Source organism: Papio anubis, chromosome 3, assembly GCF_008728515.1.
Source record: "Papio anubis isolate 15944 chromosome 3, Panubis1.0, whole genome shotgun sequence".
NCBI lineage: Eukaryota > Metazoa > Chordata > Mammalia > Primates > Cercopithecidae > Papio > Papio anubis.
Window position 1 is genome coordinate 145,703,790 of NC_044978.1, and position 19,174 is coordinate 145,722,963.

A 19,174-nucleotide genomic window follows, 5' to 3' on the forward strand; every position below is an offset into this window, starting at 1 on the left:
CTTTATCTCTTGGCTACAGCTGGTTTTCTGATTCTCAGATTCATTTTCCCTCTTGGAAACAACTTTTACTCATTTGCTTCCTATTTTAATTGTATCACTGCAACGAGTGGACACAGCTCAGCCAATCTAGTGTAAGGCATACTAGTAAAATGAAACTGTTCTTCCCTCCCGCCCGCTCTGAATCCAGTGTTTCTGGCTCAAGGGCTTTCTTCTTGGTTCAAATCTGCATGATTCTCCATGTGAAAGATCCATATGTGAATTTATACCATGTGAATATCTATTGACACTAACATTCTTTTGAATCTACTTAATTTTTAGGCATATTTTACAGCTGTGTGGTATAGGCCCAACAGAAGACATTTTGGCAAAATTTAGAATAGAACAGAGAGGGATCCTTTATGAAATCCAACACTTAGGTGCAGCTTTGATTCACGCTGCATGTGTGTGACTACGGTTTGAAATTCCAAGTCCAGAGTCCCAGGTTGCCATGTATAAATCCGTGCTTTAGATGTGTGTGGTTTGAGTTGTGATGTGGGCCTAGTAAGATACCTTACACAGAGGAGACATGTAATCGATCATCATTTTTCGTATGATTGATTTGAAAGGGGTTGTTTTGTGGCCTAAAAGGTATGATAGAACACTGCACCATATCCTTCCCCGAGAGTCTTGCTTCTTACAGGGACATCAGCCTGTTCCATTACTAAAGAGCCTGTTAATATTTAAGTTGATTTTTTTTTAAAAAGCCATGGAATGACAGTCCTGCCTTGGTATATACATAGGGGATTGATTCTAGGACCTCTGAGTATACCAGAATCCTGCATATTCAGGTCCTGCAGAACCCACGTATAGGGAAACACTGCCCTGTGAATAATTGGGTTTTGCAAACCAGGAATACTATTTTCAATCTGTGTTTGGTTGAAAAAAATCCTCATATAAGTGGACCTGCACAGTTCAAACTCTGTTGTTCAAAGATCAGCTGTATTGTATTTTCATTATTTGTTTATTTTGAGACAGGGTTCACTCCGTCGCCCGGGCTGGAGAGAAGTGGCCACACTCACAGCTCACTGCAGCTTTGACCTCCCAGGCTGAAGCAGTCCTCCCACCTCAGCCTCCCAAGTAGCTGGAACCACAGGCGTGTGCCACCACACCTGGCTAATTTTTGTATTTTTTTGTAGAGACAGGGTTTCACCACGTCCCCCGGGCTGGTCTCAAACTCCTGGGCCCAAGTGATCCGCCTCCCTTGGCCTCCCCAAGTGCTGGGATTACAGGAGTGAAACACCATGACTGGTCAGGTCAACTGTATTTTTAAATGTTTGGATGACAAAAAAAATTTTTTTGATAACTTTTAACTTTTTATCTAATCTTAAAGAATTACTTACCTTCCCATTATGCAAAACCAGGTGGACTACATTGTTATATTTCTGAAAAACAGGAATTATCCCTTGTGCCAGTGCTAATGGATTTTTAAAAATTAATCCATAAAGATTTAGACTTGTATGTAAAATGTATCCCGAAATCTTAATACCTCATCTTTTTAATTAAAACAGGAAATAGGGAAGGAAACGTTTTTGAATGCCTTCTGTGTTGGTAGACCTATTTCAGGCGTTCCTCAAGCATTACCAGCATTCCTTATGTAATCATAACACCCTCTCTAAACAGTGCCTTCTTCAGCCATTTTACAGTTGAAGAAACTGAGGCTGAGAAAGATTTAATAATTTGCCTGGGGTTCACAAGTGATAGACCTTAGATTCAAACCATGCCTTTCTACTGTGCTGTCAGTGCGCCATGAGTACCCACCTAGATCTGCATGTCTCTGATGAAAAGTGTAACACTCTCTCCCAATGCTTTCTGGTTTCATTAGCTCATTGACTGTGAGGTGTATTCACTGCGGACTGTCAATATAGAGGACATGTGGAGAGTGGAAATGGATGGAAGGAAAGGGTGGCAAAAGCCAAAACCCCTTTGTTGAGCCTAATATTTTAGGAGAATTTAAAGCACTCACATATAGAAAAAAATAACTCTTGGATTTATGTTTAGGAACTAGGTCATTAACCTTTGGGAGTCAATGTATGGGTGATGACTTAAAGTCATATTAAAGAAGAAGAAATAATATGTCATTAATTACCTTAAAACACGTTTTGTTTTATTTCAGTTACGATATCAGAAGTGCTTGGTAGCCAGGCCGCCTTCTCAGAAAGTTCGACCACCTCCACCGCCAGCGGACTCAGTGACCAGAAGAGTCACAACCAATGTAAAACGAGGGGTCTTATCCCTCATTGACACTTTGAAACAGAAACGCCCTGTCACCGAAACGCCATAGCTGCACATGGGAAAAGACTCGGCTATTTACCTGAAAATTGACTAGCTACACTAAAGAAAATGAACTCTGCCATCTGACCTTCCATCCAGTTGCTGATGCTTTGTCTTCAGAGAATTTACCCTTAACCAAGCAGTGTTAGACAAGCATGTTCTCTCGTCTTGCCACCATCATGTGATATGAAAAGAAGCATGAATAATTTTTTTTGCTGTAAGTTACATCATGCGCAGTGGAAGGTCTTTTTCTTATTGTAAATATTGTGAACATTACTTAACTTCACACATACAGAGAGAAGAATGTGGCCACACCCCTCCTAGTGAACTAATGCTGCGTCCTTGGAGTGAATGATACGTGAGTTAGTTTCACTGTCTTCTTGGCTGGATCTGTCACAAGCAACATTTAAGTCCTACTGCACTTTGCCCTGTTATCCACATTGGAGTAGGCACTGCATAGCAGATACCATTGAATTGCTGTAAAAAAGGATGGCGAGTTTGTGTTTTAATTTTTCATAAAATTGAACCTGTTGGTTGACAAAATTGGCTGTTGGCATCAGTATAGAAACCAACTGGCAGCTTTCCTTGACAAGCTCTTTGACACATGGACACCATTTCATGTCTACAGCTGTTTGTGGGATGTTGGAAAAAGTGAAACTTCAAAATTGATGAAAAACTAAATTTGAGGAATTAAAATCGAACAAAACATAGCTTTTCTTTTCAGATGGTTTTCAAACTGATTATTTTTAAAAGAGATTAATAAAATCATAATGCATTTTGGGTGGGACATATTTCAAACTTCTGCCTTATATTGTACGGTGCAGCTAGAGAATTATAGTTCACTATGGCCATTCTCTACATAAACATTAAGATGAAATACTCCTCATCAGCCTTTCATTCTTAGTTTGAGAACTAGCTGATATGCAATTTGAAGTTGAGGAAATATCATTGATATTTCCATCATGCACGATTATTTTCGATTTCTACCACCATGTTATTTTTGCTAGTCCATGTGCTAGAGGTAAAGGTTCTGCTGGAATTCTGCATCCAGCTCAGTCCCCCTCTGATGCTTTTTGCCCAGAAAGCTGTCTGTCCATCAGTTATTGTCCATGGCAACAAATTACATTAGGTTGAACCTTTCCTTGAATTTATGTATTTAATATTAGAATTTGTTGGACTCAACTAGATACATTTTTAAATTTATATTTTTTCCATTTTTACTTTGAAGATTTGAAATTTTCATATCTGAGCAAAGTCTACATAGAAATAATGGACTATTTCACAAGTTTCCCAAAAATAGCATTTTCCTGCTCCTTTTTATGTAGATGAGAAACTTAGCTGTAAAGACATACAGATTTAGACTCTTGTTGACATTGTCGTTTTAAAAGGAAGTTGCTAAGGTGATCAGTCTCAATATTAGTCTTGTTTACTTCTTTTTAATGTTAAAATTAACATTTACAACATCCAATTATAAAAGTAATGCTTTATGTTTATGCACTGCTATGTACTTGTCTAAATGATTTCCACATTTTTATCACATTTGAGCCTTACAAGGTAGAGAAGGTACTAAATACACTTTAGAAGTAAAAATATGAAGTACCAAGAGGCTAAACCCACTGGCCTAAGATCTCACCAAAGTTCATGAGATAACCAGGACTAGGACCCACGGCTCCCGACGCCCATACTTGCTGTGTTATGCTGCCTCCATATCCGTCAGGAAGAGCCGTTCCAGAACGACTCGGCATATACTAAGAAGAGCAGGTATGGAAAGATCTATTGTCAGGCAATCTTAGAATTCCCTATATGAGTGGGAGAAAGATGTCCAAATTCCTTACGCAGTGGTATTAATGATGATGCCATTGCCTTCTCTAAGTCCAGGACTGTTTTCCTACAGTGTGCCTCAAACGTGTGGTAGAGGACAGGATTCTACATTCACAGCCTGTTCCATCTACGAGCTTTTCCAGATGCTACTTGTGGTAGAGACATTCCTAACTCATGGTACTTAGCCACCAGAGATCATGATGGAATGAGTGGGTGGCTTTTCTACCAGCCATTCCTTCAGAATTCATGAGGGGTGGGGGGCAGGGGGACTGGAATTGTCTTAGCACCCTAATGTTATGACAAAACTATGCTACTTTAGAAATGCAATCTACTTTTCACCAATACTACTGATCTGAAGTAACCAATGATATCATAAGAAATCACTGCATTAAGAAAATCCTTGCCGTGCCCTTTGAAAAGCTGTTCAGAAATCATTTACAGTGATCTTTCATCATGGTCTCTGTAGTGAAACGTTTTAGTGTGATAAATTTCAAAATTCTAAACAAATTACCCACTTTTATATTGGAAATCTCTACCAGAACCCCCTCTTCATTTTTTAAGGCATACATTTGCTTGTTTTCAAGATCAAGAATTCTGAGCTAGCTTTAAGTAGCAAACTGATTTATATATGCAATTATAGGATGCATTAAGATGAATGATAGCCTTTACTTAACATATTGAAAACTTTACTGCAGATGTTTTGTTTTGAAAATGGCATTGTATGGTAAATGCAAATTAATTTTGTAAAATTATGTTAAACAGTATGTTCAGACACTTTCTGCCATGGCCAAAAAGTATGTATGAAAGTATGTGTGTATTTGTCTGTGAAAGGATACCAATGTTTTACCTGATATCTTAGTGACACTTCAGTTATCTATCTATGCATTCTTTAGATCTGTGATTCGGTAAACAGGCAGCCATGTTCACGATGCCTTGTATGTCTTACCATATTTTTAATTAACCTGTTAAATACAGCTTAAAATATTTTTATTTTATTTATTCTATTTTTACTGAAATATACTGCATTATTGTGTTAATGTATTATCTTTCCTGGATATTATCTCCCAGTATATCCAGATCTAAGTAATCTCAGTGAACTATACATTGCCTAAAAAGTGGTTTTGTAATGATTTATAGTCACATTTCTATTGGGATATGTAGAAGAAAAGGCAAAATGCTTAAAGTTCCTTTTATTTTTTAAAAGCAGCTAGATAGACACAGACTTGCCACCTCATACATCTGCTCCTTCGCAGTGTCAAGGGGAATGACTAGCCAACACGCCTATGGCTAAAAACTTTCCTTTGCAGACTAAAGCACTGCTTGGTGCTTCATTTTTCTACCCTTCACAACATGTGTGATTTCACCTAAGAGATATATACATGTCCACATGCCCTTTGTTTCCACCTGGATGTAAGATCACTCATAGCTAATTAGGACCATTGTTTTTTGTTCGTCTGTCTTGTTGCATGAAGGGACACTAGACCCATTTCCATTAAAATAAGTTCTTGGTGATAAACTGTGGCACTGCTACTTCTTTTTAAATCCACTTTATGATTTCAAGATGGACACTTGTAAGATGACTTGACACAAGGCCATTGCCTGGAAGCCCCAGAACTTTCATGGCCCGTTCATGTCCCAGGCATTGCAACACAAACTCAAGATTTCGCCACAACATGACAAGCACTTTCCTAACTGATAGCACAATTTAACTAACAAGCCCCTTCGCTCTCTAGTTGGCCAGGCTTAACCTAATACACATCTAACGTGTGCCGCATGGCCAGTAGAAAGTTTAATTTCAGCTTCAGGGCAAAGATACTCACTCACACCGTGTCAATCGTGAGCAGTAGTCCCTGGCCTCTGGAGCAGCTTGCTTCCCCTGAAAACGCTTTGTTTTCCTTTACGCCCCTTTTCCTGTTGACCACTTTTACACATTTAAATGTAATTTGTTGTGAGAATAAATTTAGCTGCATAAAACGTTTGGCTCATTTATCTGGCATCTTAGTCACATATACAAGGAATAGAAATAGAAATTTAGTGTCTCTAGTTATCTTTAAATTATTCTTACCTCACACTTCTTAGAAATCACTTTAGTAAGGGCGGGCGTGGTGGCTCACGCCTGTAATCCCAGCACTTTGGGAGGCCGAGGCGGGTGGATCACGAGGTCAGGAGATCGAGACCATGCTGGCTAACATGGTGAAACCCCGTCTCTACTAAAAATACAAAAAAATTAGCTGGGCGTGGTGGTGGGCGCCTGTAGTCCCAGCTACTTGGGAGGCTGAGGCAGGAGAATGACGTGAACCCGGGAGGCAGAGCTTGCAGTGGGCAGAGATCACGCCACTGCACTCCAGCCTGGGGGACAGAGCGAGACTCCGTCTCAAAAAAAAAAAAAAAAAGAAAAGAAAAGAAAAATCACTTTAGTAACGGGGCATTTTGCTTTGATTAGTTACTACATATTTCCGCCTGGTAAGAACTAGGAAGTAACTTTAAATTTTGAGGAACTACCCCATGCTTATTTGGTGATCAGGAAGGCCAGCTGGCCTTCTGGACACAGAAGCCTATTTAGTCACCAACTTGAGTCTTTTGTAAGCGGTCTTTCTAGGATTGTGATATTTCAGCACAAAGAAGTTTATCACTTCGTTTAAGAACCTGACTTCAAAGAATAAAGAATAGAAGTGTACACACTGGCCAGGCACAGTGGCTCACGCCTGTAATCCCAACACTTTGAGAGGCCAAGGTGGGTGGATCACAAGGCCAGGAGATCAAGACCATCCTGATTAACACAGTAAAACCCTGTCTTTACTGAAAAATACAAAAAAATTAGCCAGGCGTGGTGGCGGGTGCCTGTAGTCCCAGCTACTCGGGAGGCTGAGGCAGGAGAATGGCCTGAACCCAGGAGGCGGAGCTTACAGTGAGCCGAGATGGTGCCACTGCACTCCAGCCTGGGCAACAGAGTGAGACTCCGTCTCAAAAAAAAAAAAAAAAGAAATGTACACACACTAAATCCAAAATGAAAGGTAACTAGAAAAATCAGTTGAATCTGATTTAGCTTAACTGTTAGGCACAGGAAGGCAGATAAATAGAATTTAAAGTATGTCCCCGCTTTTTGTTCATCTTGCGCTTCCCCAGTGGTTTCTCTCTAGGCAGTAAAAAAGAATAAAATTTCATTACAGTTTCAAGCATTGTATGGTGGTAAATAATTTCAGATTAAAAATATAAATTTGCTATTGGAGTATCTGAATACCAGTAATTTCATTATTTATAATTTTGCAGCACTTTAAAGTCTAAGAATGTAAAATGCCAAGTGAAATGTGTCAGTGTAATCAATATTCTCCTTCATTAGAATTCTCTCATATTGCTTTTTTTTTTTTTTCCAGACAGAGTCTCACTCTGTCGCCCAGGCTGGAGTGCAGTGGCGCAATTTCGGCTCACCGCAACCTCCACCTCCCGAGTTCAAGCAATTCTCATGCCTCAGTCTCCCGAGTAGCTGGGACTACAGGTGTGCACCACCACGCCCGGCCAATTGGTATATTTTTAGTAGAGACAAGGTTTCATCACGTTGGCCAGGCTGGTCTCGAACTCCTGACCTCAGGTGATCTGCTCGCCCCAGCCTCCCAAAGTACGCGATCCATCATGTCCGGCCTCATACTGCTTTTATCCAAAGTACCTTTCCCTTTTCACTCCACCAAAGCATTTAAATAATTGATCCTGTCCTTCATAGAAGGTTGTCAAAGAAGAAAACTGCAGTGTAATTAATGAATGGTTTAATTCAGAATCTTCATATACTTCTAAAGAGAAAAATAATTTAGTGCCAAATTGCATGTTAGGAGATACTCAATGTAAGTGGCAACAAATTGTGACTTCAATCACATGCTACTGTAGAGATGAGAAAATTATCCTAAACTATTCCATAACAATGAGCCCTAACATCACAGAAAATACACTTGAAAATAAAAACCTCAGACCTGTTACTTCTGGACGATGGAATACTTTTCAGTCTGGTATCGGGGAGGGCCAGGAAAGGATAAGGGATTCTTGTGATATATAACGGGATTCTTTGCTGAACAATTTTAAATTAAGCTGCACTGCCTTCCTTGAGGCATGGACTACTCTAACCCAGATAGAAATCTGGATGGGTAAGAGGATGAGCCACATGCTATAATTTCAGGGCAAGAAGATATTGTTTCATTTTCAAAATCAGCAAAATAAGCTGAGCATTTTATGTCTTTCTGTACTTTTCAAGAGTGATAATTAACATGGGAAGAATTCTTTGGGAATTTAAAATATAAGCCTGGTTCAAGTATAAAAAGTCTTGTTTTCTTTCTTCACTGACACTTTTTTTTTTTTTTAGGCAAGGTCTCACTGTTGCCCAGACTGGCCTGCACTGGGGCAATCTTGGCTCACTGCAACCTGCACCTCTTGGGCTCAAGCGATCCTCCTACCTCAGCCTCCTAAGTAGCTGGGACTACAGGCATGTCCCACCACATCCAGCTAATTTTTGTATTTTTTGTAGAGATGGGGTTTTGGGGTTTCACCACATTGCCCAGGCTGGTCTGGAACTCCGGGGCTCAAGTGGTCTGCCCACCTCAGCCTCCCAAACTGCTGAGATTACAGATGTGAGCCACTGCACCCAGCCCACTGACAAGTTTTACTGATAAATGTAAATCTAAGCTAAAAGAAAATTTATTACCGCTATAATAAAATTTGCCATTCTCTTTTAATCCTCACTTCAAATAAGAAAGTAAAAATAGAATATCAGAGCTGAAATAGACCTAAATATTCATCTTGAAGAGGGTAATATTCTAAAAATCATGCCACCTGAATTGAGCATTTTAGGAATTTACATAACATTTCTATACAACTGAATTACAAAAATAAAACTTTAAATTCAAACTTTATGACTATGTCTATGAATGTTTTTAAACAATAAGATATGTAGTTGTATCTTATTCTATTTAATGACAATTTCTGTTGCCATGATGAAAAATCAATAGACCCAGAAATGATAACCATACCAATTCTTGGTAGGCAATTGATAATACATTCAAGATGAATCGACATTTCATATAATTAAGAGTGCTACAATATATTTAATTGTGCATCAGAAATGATTTACCAAAGTTTGATTCCTGTGTGTTGTTTGAAATGACTTGTAGATTTTGTTGTATCACCTGATCTTTGAAGAGAATCAGAAATGTATGGCTTACTTCAACAGTAGGTATCACTTGCATTCAACAGTTTTGCCTCTTCAGAATTATTAATATTTAGGCGGAAATTTGCTCACAGTCTTTTTTTATAAGAGTGCTTGACATATAGGAAGGGAGAGATGATTGTGTCCAGTCTATTCACGATCCTGGAAACTCCCCCAGTGAGAGACACCTCACGTAAAAGCGTCTCTGAGCTACACACACCTGGCACTTGGGAACTTCCTGCGCTTCCTACTTAAACTCAACTTCAGTCACGTTACAAAAACTCATGTCACTCCCTGTTCAAAGAACAGCTTGATATTTAAGAAAAAAATCACCCTTGATTGTGGTTGAGAAAGTCACGACTCCAACTGCGTGGATGCTGAAGAGCAGTCAGCGGGCGGGAGAGGCCGGGATCGCTTGCCCGTTCGGCTTTCTAATGAGCTGCCTGCTGAAAGGAGGCAGTGTTTCCTTCCCTGCAGGAGAAACTGGGCAGCTTTAAGTCCAGCCTGAAAGTTCACAGGAGTGAGATAAGTTCTGACAGCTGACACTGAGTCTCTAACTGGATCCTCTCAGAGCAGCACTGATCGGTTGAAGTCTCTGAATTCTGCTTTGCTGACTCCTCCATTATTGTTTCTCACTTGTCTGAATTCTCTGAAACTAATATCACACTTAGAAGATCCCTAAGTGACCAAAAGAATGAATACCTTGTGTCGAGATGTGGAACCTTCAGAGAAATACTAGACTTTGAAAAAAAAAATCAACCGCTCTTTGGCCCCTATAAAAAAACAAGACAATCAAAGCCATCGCCGAGGAGGCCTGAGTAGGGAGGAACGTGTGTCATCTTTAGGCTTTTCCCCTTTTCTGGATAGTGAAGGTGTGGGAAGGCAGGTGGGCACAAGTGGCTTGGGGGCAACCCAATGACAGTACAAATGTTGAGTTGGCATCCGAGATCTGATCCCTTGGGGACTTGAAAATGGCATAAAGACTGGAGGCAGAATAATCTCGATGGGTTTCAGAGCAACCATTCTGTCTTCTGGCCGAGGTCTTATGAAGTGTGTGTGCCGTTCACGCGGTCTGGAGGGACAAGTGTTCTTCATAAATGTAGGCACTGCAGGATGAGGGGCCAGCTTGTGTTTTCTGGTCTGTGAGGAAGCCCCCACTTGAGCAGTATTTTTCTGGGGAAGAGATGGTTTTGTTACAGTCTCTGATAGATTAGCACTGGCTTTAGTTTCTCGATTCAGGAACTCAGCAATCTTCATTTGGATGCCATTATCAGTAGTGGCAGCTTTTGTCAATGATGTTTTTGATTTTTTCTTCTTCTTCTCCCGTTTTGATGATTTACCCAACTCAATCCCATCCAGCAGACCCTTGGCTGCAGCTCGGGCCAAAACATCTTTCACAGACACTGTCTCAGAAGGGTCCCGCTGCAATTAAAGAAGCACTTACTAAATGTGGGAGTTAGCTATTATTGTGTCTCTTGCAAATATTTATCAATGTATCAGTAAAAATAAAAAGACTCTCTTTATTATACTAAAAGAAATAAATAGTTTTTAGGCCTTAGTCCCCAGTCTCATAAGCCTCAGCAAATGCCAAAAACAAAAACAAAAATGTAAACTTCCCCATTTATGAACCTGATACCTGATAGAAAAAAAGAATCACAGGGGGGTTTTTTTGCTTTTTTGTTTTGTTTTGTTTTGAGATGGAGTCTTGCTTTGTTGCCTAGCTCACTGCAACCTCCCAGATCTCAGCTCACTGCAACCTCCACCTCCAAGTTCAAGCAGTTCTCGTGCCTCAGCCTCCTGAGTAGCTGAGATTATAGGCATGCGCCACCACGCCCAGCTGATTTTTGTATTTTTAGTAGGAGTTTCACCATGCTGGCCAGGCTGGTCTCGAACTCCTGACCTCAGGTAATCCACCCACTTCAGCCTCCCAAAGTGCTGGGATTACAGGCATGAGCCCCCACACCTGGCTGCTTATTTCTTACATATGAGGGAAGATGCACTAGATGTTGACAAAATGCTTGGGGAGGTGGGGTGGCAGCCAGGCAGAAGAGGAACACTCTGGGGAAGTAGAAAGAACAGGGCTGGCGGGGTGCGGTGGCTCACACCTGTAATCCCAGCACTCTGGGAGGCCGAGGTGGGTGGATCACGAGTTCAGTCAGAAGTTAAAGATCAGCCTGGCCAACATGGTGAAACCCCATCTCTACTAAAAATACAAAAATTAGCCAGACGTGGTGGAGGGCGCCTGTAATCCCAGCTACTTGGTTGAGGCTGAGTCAGAGAATCACTTGAACCCAGGAGACAGAGGTTGCAATGAGCCGAGATCACGCCACTGTACTCCAGCCTGGGCTACAGAGCAAGACTCCGTCTCAAAAAAAAAAAAAAAAAAAAAGAACAGGGCTTACTTGCCACACAGCAGTCATTCTTGCTGCTGCCCTTTAGCTGTTTATGAAATGCAAACACATCTTTACAGAATGTGCACAGTTTCTGGCTTACTCTTATGAGGCTTTGTAGTTTATTAATTCCAAAGTATGACATGGATTAGGATTTTCTTTTTCCTTACCTCCCTTGTTAAAATAGAAAGAAAACAACCATTGGTAATTTCAGATGGTTCCATTCTAAAAAATTTATCAGTAGACAATTGAATTTCCTTTAAGGAGCACAGTGGAAGAACAGGAGGACTCAGCCTGCAGCAGACGGGAACAAGCATTCAGCAGTTAGAATGGCTTCTTTGCCAAGAGAGGAAGAAAGTAAATTGCAGCTACATTTTTTTCTAGTATACTTTACTAATCATTTAAACAGAAATTCCAATCAAGAACACAATTCTGAAGCAGCCTTTCCCTAAATACTATTATAAGTTAAAAGCTCTAATATTTTATATTAGTTCATAATTTATTATAAATCCCAGATTCTCCATCTTTAACCAACTATGCCAAGAATAACAAATTTTTAACAAACTAAAAACTGACCTTCCCAAAGTCATTAATATGTTAGTAAGAGGTTTCCATTATCAAAGCAGGTAAACATGTACATTAATCACAAAGTTATCCAAAATTGCCTATATTTCTACCATTTTCAAAATACAAAGGAGAAAACATTTTCTTTTGGTTATTTTTTGCACAATTACAATATAAAAATATAGCCTATCACGTTAATTACATTCTTCTTCCCAGTCACTTTTTGAGGATTAATAGATGAGTTATATAGTGTTCAAGAAAGTATATAACAAAGACTGTGTAAGAAAAATCTCAAATCATGAATAGATTTAAAATGAAATTTTTGGTTTTTATGTTTAATATTGAATTTATCATTTCTTAGTAAGTGGTTCATTCATGAATAATAAATGATTCTATTTCCAGGCTTATATCATTAAAATATATTTAGTAATAAGTCAAAGCAATTAAACACTATTCTATATGAATTAAACTATCAGGAAATCTTTTATTAATCATTGTGTCCTGGCCGGGTGCCGTGGCTCATGCCCGTAATCCCAGCACTTTGGGAGACTGAGGCAGGCAAATCACTTGAGGCCAGGAGTTCGAAACCAGCCTGGCCAACATGGTGAAACCCCGTCTCTACTAAAAATGCAAAAATTCGGCCAGGTGTGGTGGGTCACACCTGTAATCCCAGCACTTTGGGATGCTGAGGCAGGTGGATGGGTCACCTGAGGTCAGGAGTTCGAGACAAGCCTGGCCAACATGGTGAAACCCTGTCTCTGCTAAAAATGCAAAACTTAGCCGGGTGTGGCGGCAGACGCTTGTAATCCCAGCTACTCAGGAGGCTGAGACAAGAGAATTGCTTGAACCTGGGAGGTTCAAGCCACAATTGCACCATTGCACTCGGGCCTGGGCGACAAGAGCGAAATTCTGGCTCAAAAACACAAAAATTAGCCAGGCGTGGTGGCAGGTGCTTTTAATCTCAGCTACTTGGGAGTCTGAGGCAGGAGAATCATTTGAACCCAGGAGGTGGTGGTTGCAATTAGCTGAGATCACACCACTGTACTCCAGCCTGGGTGACAGAGAAAGACTCCATCTCAAAATAATAATAATAATAATAATAATAATAATAGTGTCCATGTGACACAGCTACAAGCCAAAGAACACCAAGGACAGCCAGCAACCACCACAAGCTGGGAGAGCGCAGGGGACAGGCCTCTCCAGCACAGGCCCCAGGAGGAATCCACCCGGCTAGCACCTTGCCAATGCCTTGGTTTAGGACTCCCAGCCTCCAGAACTATGAGAGAATAAATGTTTGTTGTTATAAGCCACCAAGTTTGGAGGAATTTCTTTCAGCAGACCAGGAAACTAACACACATGACAAACGGGATTTTGCAGATGTAGGACAGGTCCCACATTAGTTACCCTGAAGATAGGGATATTATCTGGGTGGATCTGACCTAATCACATGACCTTTGAAATCAGGGTCTAGAGGTCAGACATGGAAGAAGTCAGAGATTCAAAACACAAGATGCTCTGATGGCTACTGCAGATGCACAGATGGGGGAGCCTTTGGACAAGGAATGAAAGTGGCCTCTAGGCGTGGAGAGCAGTCAAGTGACAGCAGCAAGGAGACGAGGACCTCAGTCCTGCAAACACAAGCATGGGTGTGGAAGTACACTGTTCCCAGAGCCTCCAGAGAATTCAGCCTAGCTCATATCCTGAGCAGAAAACCTGGCTGTGCCATACCAGACATATCTGACTTGTGTGAGCTAATTAATAGATGTTTTTAGCCACTAAGTTTGAGGTAATTTCTTAAATTGAAAACGAACACACAGTGGTTCACACTAGGCGAGGAAGCAATGCCAGGCTGCAGATGGCAAGCAGTGGAAGAAGGAACAAGAGGATGGAGAAGTGAGCTCGCTACCATGGATAATACTATTAAGGCTGGAAAACCAGCCAGAAGGCTATATTGAGAGGAGGATCCCAAAAGTACACCCACTATCAAGCAACAAGGAATGGCCTGGTGAGAGGGGCACCACAGCACTGAGAGGTTTGGTAGTGGCTTTCCTCTGCAAGCCAGGGCTGACAGTAGGGGATGCAGTGACACAACTGGGCTCACTGACAGCAATGAAAATAATAGGATCCTGAAACAATAGAGACCAGGTGAGCAAATTAACCATCAGAAGCCAGGCATATGCAGATACTGATGATCATAATGAGTACTAAGACCAGAGAAGCATGTACTCTGGTGCGTGCACACTAAGACCTCTCATGCACTGCTCACCTTCCTGCCCTCCACTCTTACTAGGTAACAGAAAATCAAAACACAGAACACAACCTAGACCTCAGGCTCAAAGACTGTTCACTATTAGAAAAGACTAATTCACCACCATGTTAAAATGTCAGATGAGAAATAACATCTGATCATATCATTAAATGCTGCAAAGGCTTTTCATAAAACTAGGCATCCATTAGTGATTTCTTTTTTTCTTTTTTTGAGATGGAGTCTTGCTCTGTCGCCCAGACTGGAGTGCAATGGCATGATCTCGGCTCACTGCAACCTCCACCTCCCGGGTTCAAGCAATTCTCCTGCCTCAGCCTCCCCAGTAGCTGGGATTACAGGAGCCTGACACCACGCCCAGATAATTTTTGTATTTTCAGTAGAGACGGGGTTTCACCATGTTGGCCAGGTTGGTCTTGAACTCCTGACCTCAGGTGATCCGCCCACCTCGGCCTCCCAAAGTGCTGGGATTACAGGCATGAGCCACAGCACCCGGCCCCATTAGTGATTTTGAAAACCTGTTATTGTGCTATTGGCTTAAGTATAGACATATAAATCAATGGATAGAATAAGAATAGAATGAGAGTCCAGAAATAAGCCCACACATCTATGATTAGTGGGTTTTCTATTTTCTTTCTTTTTGTTTTAGACAGGCTCTTGCTCTGTCTCCCAGTCACAGCCTTGACTTCCTGAGTAGCTGGGACTACAGGTAGGCACCACCACACCTGGCTGATTTTTTGTGGAGATCGGGTCTCTCTATGTTGCCCAGGCTGGGATTAACTGATTTTCAACAAGGGTGCCAAGACCATTCAATAGGAGAGAATAGTCTTTTCCACAAATGTTGCTGGGAGAACTGGATGGCCACATGCAAAGAAGGAATTTGGACTCCTAACTCATATCATATACAAAAATTAGTTAGTGGTGATTGTTGTACAACTTCATGAATGTATTAATATTTTAAGGCACTGAACTGTACACTCTAAAATGGTGAATTGCATAGTATGTGAATTACATCTCAAAAAGCTTATTAAAATAGGAATCGTTACCTATACTTAATGTATATCTATAACATAAACACACACATCCATGTAGTTGGTATTCAGCTGGTACTTGCTGGTGTGGCTGTATCAGCAATAAAAATACCAAAATTTCTGGGCTTATTCCTATTTGCTGCCCCAGCTCTCCAAGTGCCCCTCTAGACCATCACATAATAAAAAGGGACAAAGAGGTTACACCTAGCTCACCAAGGGACCTCCAAAACCCTACTTCATCCCTTTAATGGGATATTTTAGGACTTAGAAGTGGCAAGATATAGGAAGGAAATTGTTAACCACTTAATTATGCATCTTTGGATTGTGGGTGGAGTTTCCGTAACAAAAAAATAATAAAATTTGAGAAGAAACCCACTTAAAACTATAGTAGTTATAACACTGTCATATTAGTATAGAAATAGCCAAAGGTCAATGGAATAGAATTACAGGTCCACACAGAAGTATACATGGGCTTAAAGCATATTTTTAAAAGATGGCATTTTAAATCAATGGGGAACGGGGGCCAAGGAAATATTATTTGGGGAAAAAGTAAACCTTGATCCATACTTGAGTCTTTTACCAAAATAAAGAGCAGAAAACTCAATTATTTAAATATAAAAAAGATGAAATTATAAAAGTAATATAAGAAAACTGATAAAAGCATTCATAAGCTAGGAATCCACATAACACAAAATGTAGAAACCATAAGGTAAACATTGATACAAATTGCTAGACATTGATAGAAATTGCTGTAAAGCAACTACTTTTTCTTTTCTTTTTTTTAAATTTGATTTATTTATTTATTTATTTTTGAGACAGAGTCTCACTATGGCATCCAGGCTGGAGTGCAGTGATGTGATCTCGGCTCACCACAGCCTTGACCTCTTGGGTTCAAGCAATCTTCCCACCTCAGCCTCCCTAATAACTGGGACTACAGGATTGCACCACCACACCTGGCTAATTTTTGTATTTTTTTTTTTTTTTTGTAGAGATGGGGTTTCACCACATTGCCCAGGCTGCTCTCGAAAACCTGAGCTCAAATGACCATCCACCTCAGCCTCCCAAAGTGCTGGGATTACAGGCATGAGCCACCATGCTCAACCTATAAAGCAATTTTTTAATTCAAGTTTTTATTTAAAAATAAAAAGATAATCTGAAAAATATCTGTAATTCATATGAAAACAGCAACTCTTCCTAATATATAATAAGACATGTGAAAAGAAGAAAAAGAATAATCCAGTTGAAAACAGTGAGAAAGTACATGAACATGCAATTTATAAATAAACAGTAACAACTATAACAATTTAAAATTATTGAACATTTATTATATGCCAGATACTGCTCATGTGTTAATTTAATATATTCAGTCTCCACAAGGATCTAATGATGTAGGTAATATCATTAACTATATTTCACAGCCACCTTTTACAGCCACCTCACCATTCACAATACCCTTCTCCCACTTAACAAAAAAGGTATATTGTCCTGGGATATTAACATCTCCAGGATGCTAACAAAGGGACAACTCAAGAAGGTGGCCCCCTTCTCCCATGGCAATGCAAGAGTTTAGGTAAGAAATCTTTAAGAGGGTATCAAACTCAGCAAACCTTCCTTCCTTCCTCCCTCCCTCCCTCCCTTCCTTCCTCCCTCCCTTTCTCCCTTCCTCTCCTCCCACACTCACTTCCTCCCTCCCTCCCTTTCCCTTCCTTATTTCTATATATCTATCTTAGAATTCAAATTTAGAAGAAAATCACAAGAGAATATTAATGTTTATTTGAATTAAAGAATAAAGTCAGACTTTCTGACAAGGTAAATTTGGTTTTGACAATGAGAACTAGTTATGTAAAACAGGTAACAAATTTAGCAAAACACATATGTAACATAATGTTCCAGAAGTAATATATTTTGCAGCTATTTAAACTTATGATGAAAATGTTAGATATTAACTCTAAAATAAAGAACAAGATATATAGTTATTCAAAAATGTTTAGGGGCCAGGTGCGGTGGCTCACACCTGTAATCCCAGCACTTTGGGAGGCCGAGGCAGGTGGGTCACTTGAGGTCAGGAGTTCAAGACCAGCCTGGCCAACATGGTGAAACTTTGTCTCTATTAAAAATACAAAACTTAGCCAGGGGTAGTGCTGCATGCCTGTAATCCCAGCTACTTGGGAGGCTGAGGCAAGAGAATTGCTTAAACCCAGGAGGTGGAGGTTGCAGTGAGCTGAGATTGCGCCTGGGCAATAGAGCAAGACTCTGACTCAAAAAAAAAAAAAGGTTTAAGGATAATTTGAGCAAAAATGTTTGACAACCACTGCTCTAGAATCCTTACTTTTAACCACTCCACAGTACAATGACCAATCAGTAAACAGGAAGCATGCTCAACCTCAGTAATAGAGAGATGAAAATATAATCAGTAATGAGATCTCATGTTTTCACCCCACAGGTGAGTAAAGATTTTAAGTCTGATGAAGCTCAGCATTTGTGAAGCTGTGGGGAAACAGGCTTATAAGAGTGAATGTTTTGATAGTAATTTGATAATACCAATTAAAACTTAAAATAAGCACATTCTGTGGTGGTGGAAAAATCTAGAAGGCTATAAATCAAATTGTTAAGAACAATTATATATAAGAGGATGCCATTTGGAAAAAGGCTTCCTTTTTAAGTTAGTACTTCTATAATGTGAAATTTTTACAATAGGGAACCAAAAAAATTACATATTTGCAAATTTTATCATGACAGCCGAAGTCCAAAATGAGCTGAATATTTCTGGGATATTAAAAAGAAATATAAGCAATAGGTAGGTGATGAGATTAAATGACATGTAATATTGCTTTCAACTCTAAATTCTACCACTTTGGGGTACTAAGAAGTGATTCTTAGAGGCTGTCTGGTATAATTCCCTAGGTAATGCATAATTTCTTTTTTTTTTTTTTTTTTTTTTGAGACAGAGTCTCGTTCTGTTGCCCAGGCTGGAGTGCAGTGGCGCCATCTGAGCTCACTGCAAGCTCCGCCTCCTGGGTTCACACCATTCTCTTGCCTCAGCCTCCCGAGTAGCTGGGACTACAGGTGCCTGCCACCACGCCCGGCTAATTTTTTTTTTTTTTTTTTTTTTGTATTTTTAGTAGAGACGGGGTTTCACTGTGGTAGCCAGGATGGTCTCAATCTCCTGACCTTGTGATCCACCCGCCTTGGCCTCCCAAAGTGAGCATAATTTCTTTTGACAGCATCCCCAACAAGTAGTTATAAACATCTTCAATATATACTCTCCAATTTGAGCTCAAATCTCAAACCAATCTTTTATGCTATAGATTAATCATTAATCACGGCTTGCCTGAAATAAAATCAATATTCCTCCACGTTTGCCATGTCACATTCTTTTTTTTTTTTTTTAAACAGGGTTTCACCATGTTGCCCAGGCTGCTCTTGAACACCTGAGGTAAAGGTATGTGCCCGCCTCGGCCTCCCAAAGTGCTGAAATTACAGGTGTGAGCCACCGCGCCAGGCCAGTTATATCATATTCTTAAAAATATTATTCCTAGCAAATCAAGAGGCACACATTCCACATTCACCAATTTGGTTGCATACCTTCAATAATACCCTTTGCCAC

At 40.2% G+C, this 19,174-nt stretch overlaps 2 protein-coding genes across 21 annotated transcripts in view; one reads left to right on the plus strand and one right to left on the minus strand.

Annotated features, from left to right (window-relative positions):
* Positions 1–6,105, plus strand: part of APBB2 (amyloid beta precursor protein binding family B member 2) — a 402,192-nt gene extending 396,087 nt beyond the window's left edge. For all 20 annotated transcript variants that reach the window (XM_031664637.1, XM_031664627.1, XM_031664630.1 and 17 more), the window contains one exon: positions 2,153–6,105. In XM_031664637.1, coding sequence (XP_031520497.1) covers positions 2,153–2,320 — 168 coding nt within the window. In that variant the 3' untranslated portion in view covers positions 2,321–6,105. The remainder of the gene's footprint in view (positions 1–2,152) is intronic.
* A 2,721-nt stretch (positions 6,106–8,826) lies between these two features.
* NSUN7 (NOP2/Sun RNA methyltransferase family member 7) overlaps positions 8,827–19,174 on the minus strand; it is a 52,375-nt gene continuing 42,027 nt past the window's right edge. The window contains exons 11-12 of the mRNA XM_021938398.2: positions 11,880–12,003; positions 8,827–10,741 (exon numbers count right to left, since the gene is read on the minus strand). Of these exons, the coding sequence (XP_021794090.2) occupies positions 10,112–10,741; positions 11,880–12,003 (754 nt within the window). The 3' untranslated portion in view covers positions 8,827–10,111. The remainder of the gene's footprint in view (positions 10,742–11,879; positions 12,004–19,174) is intronic.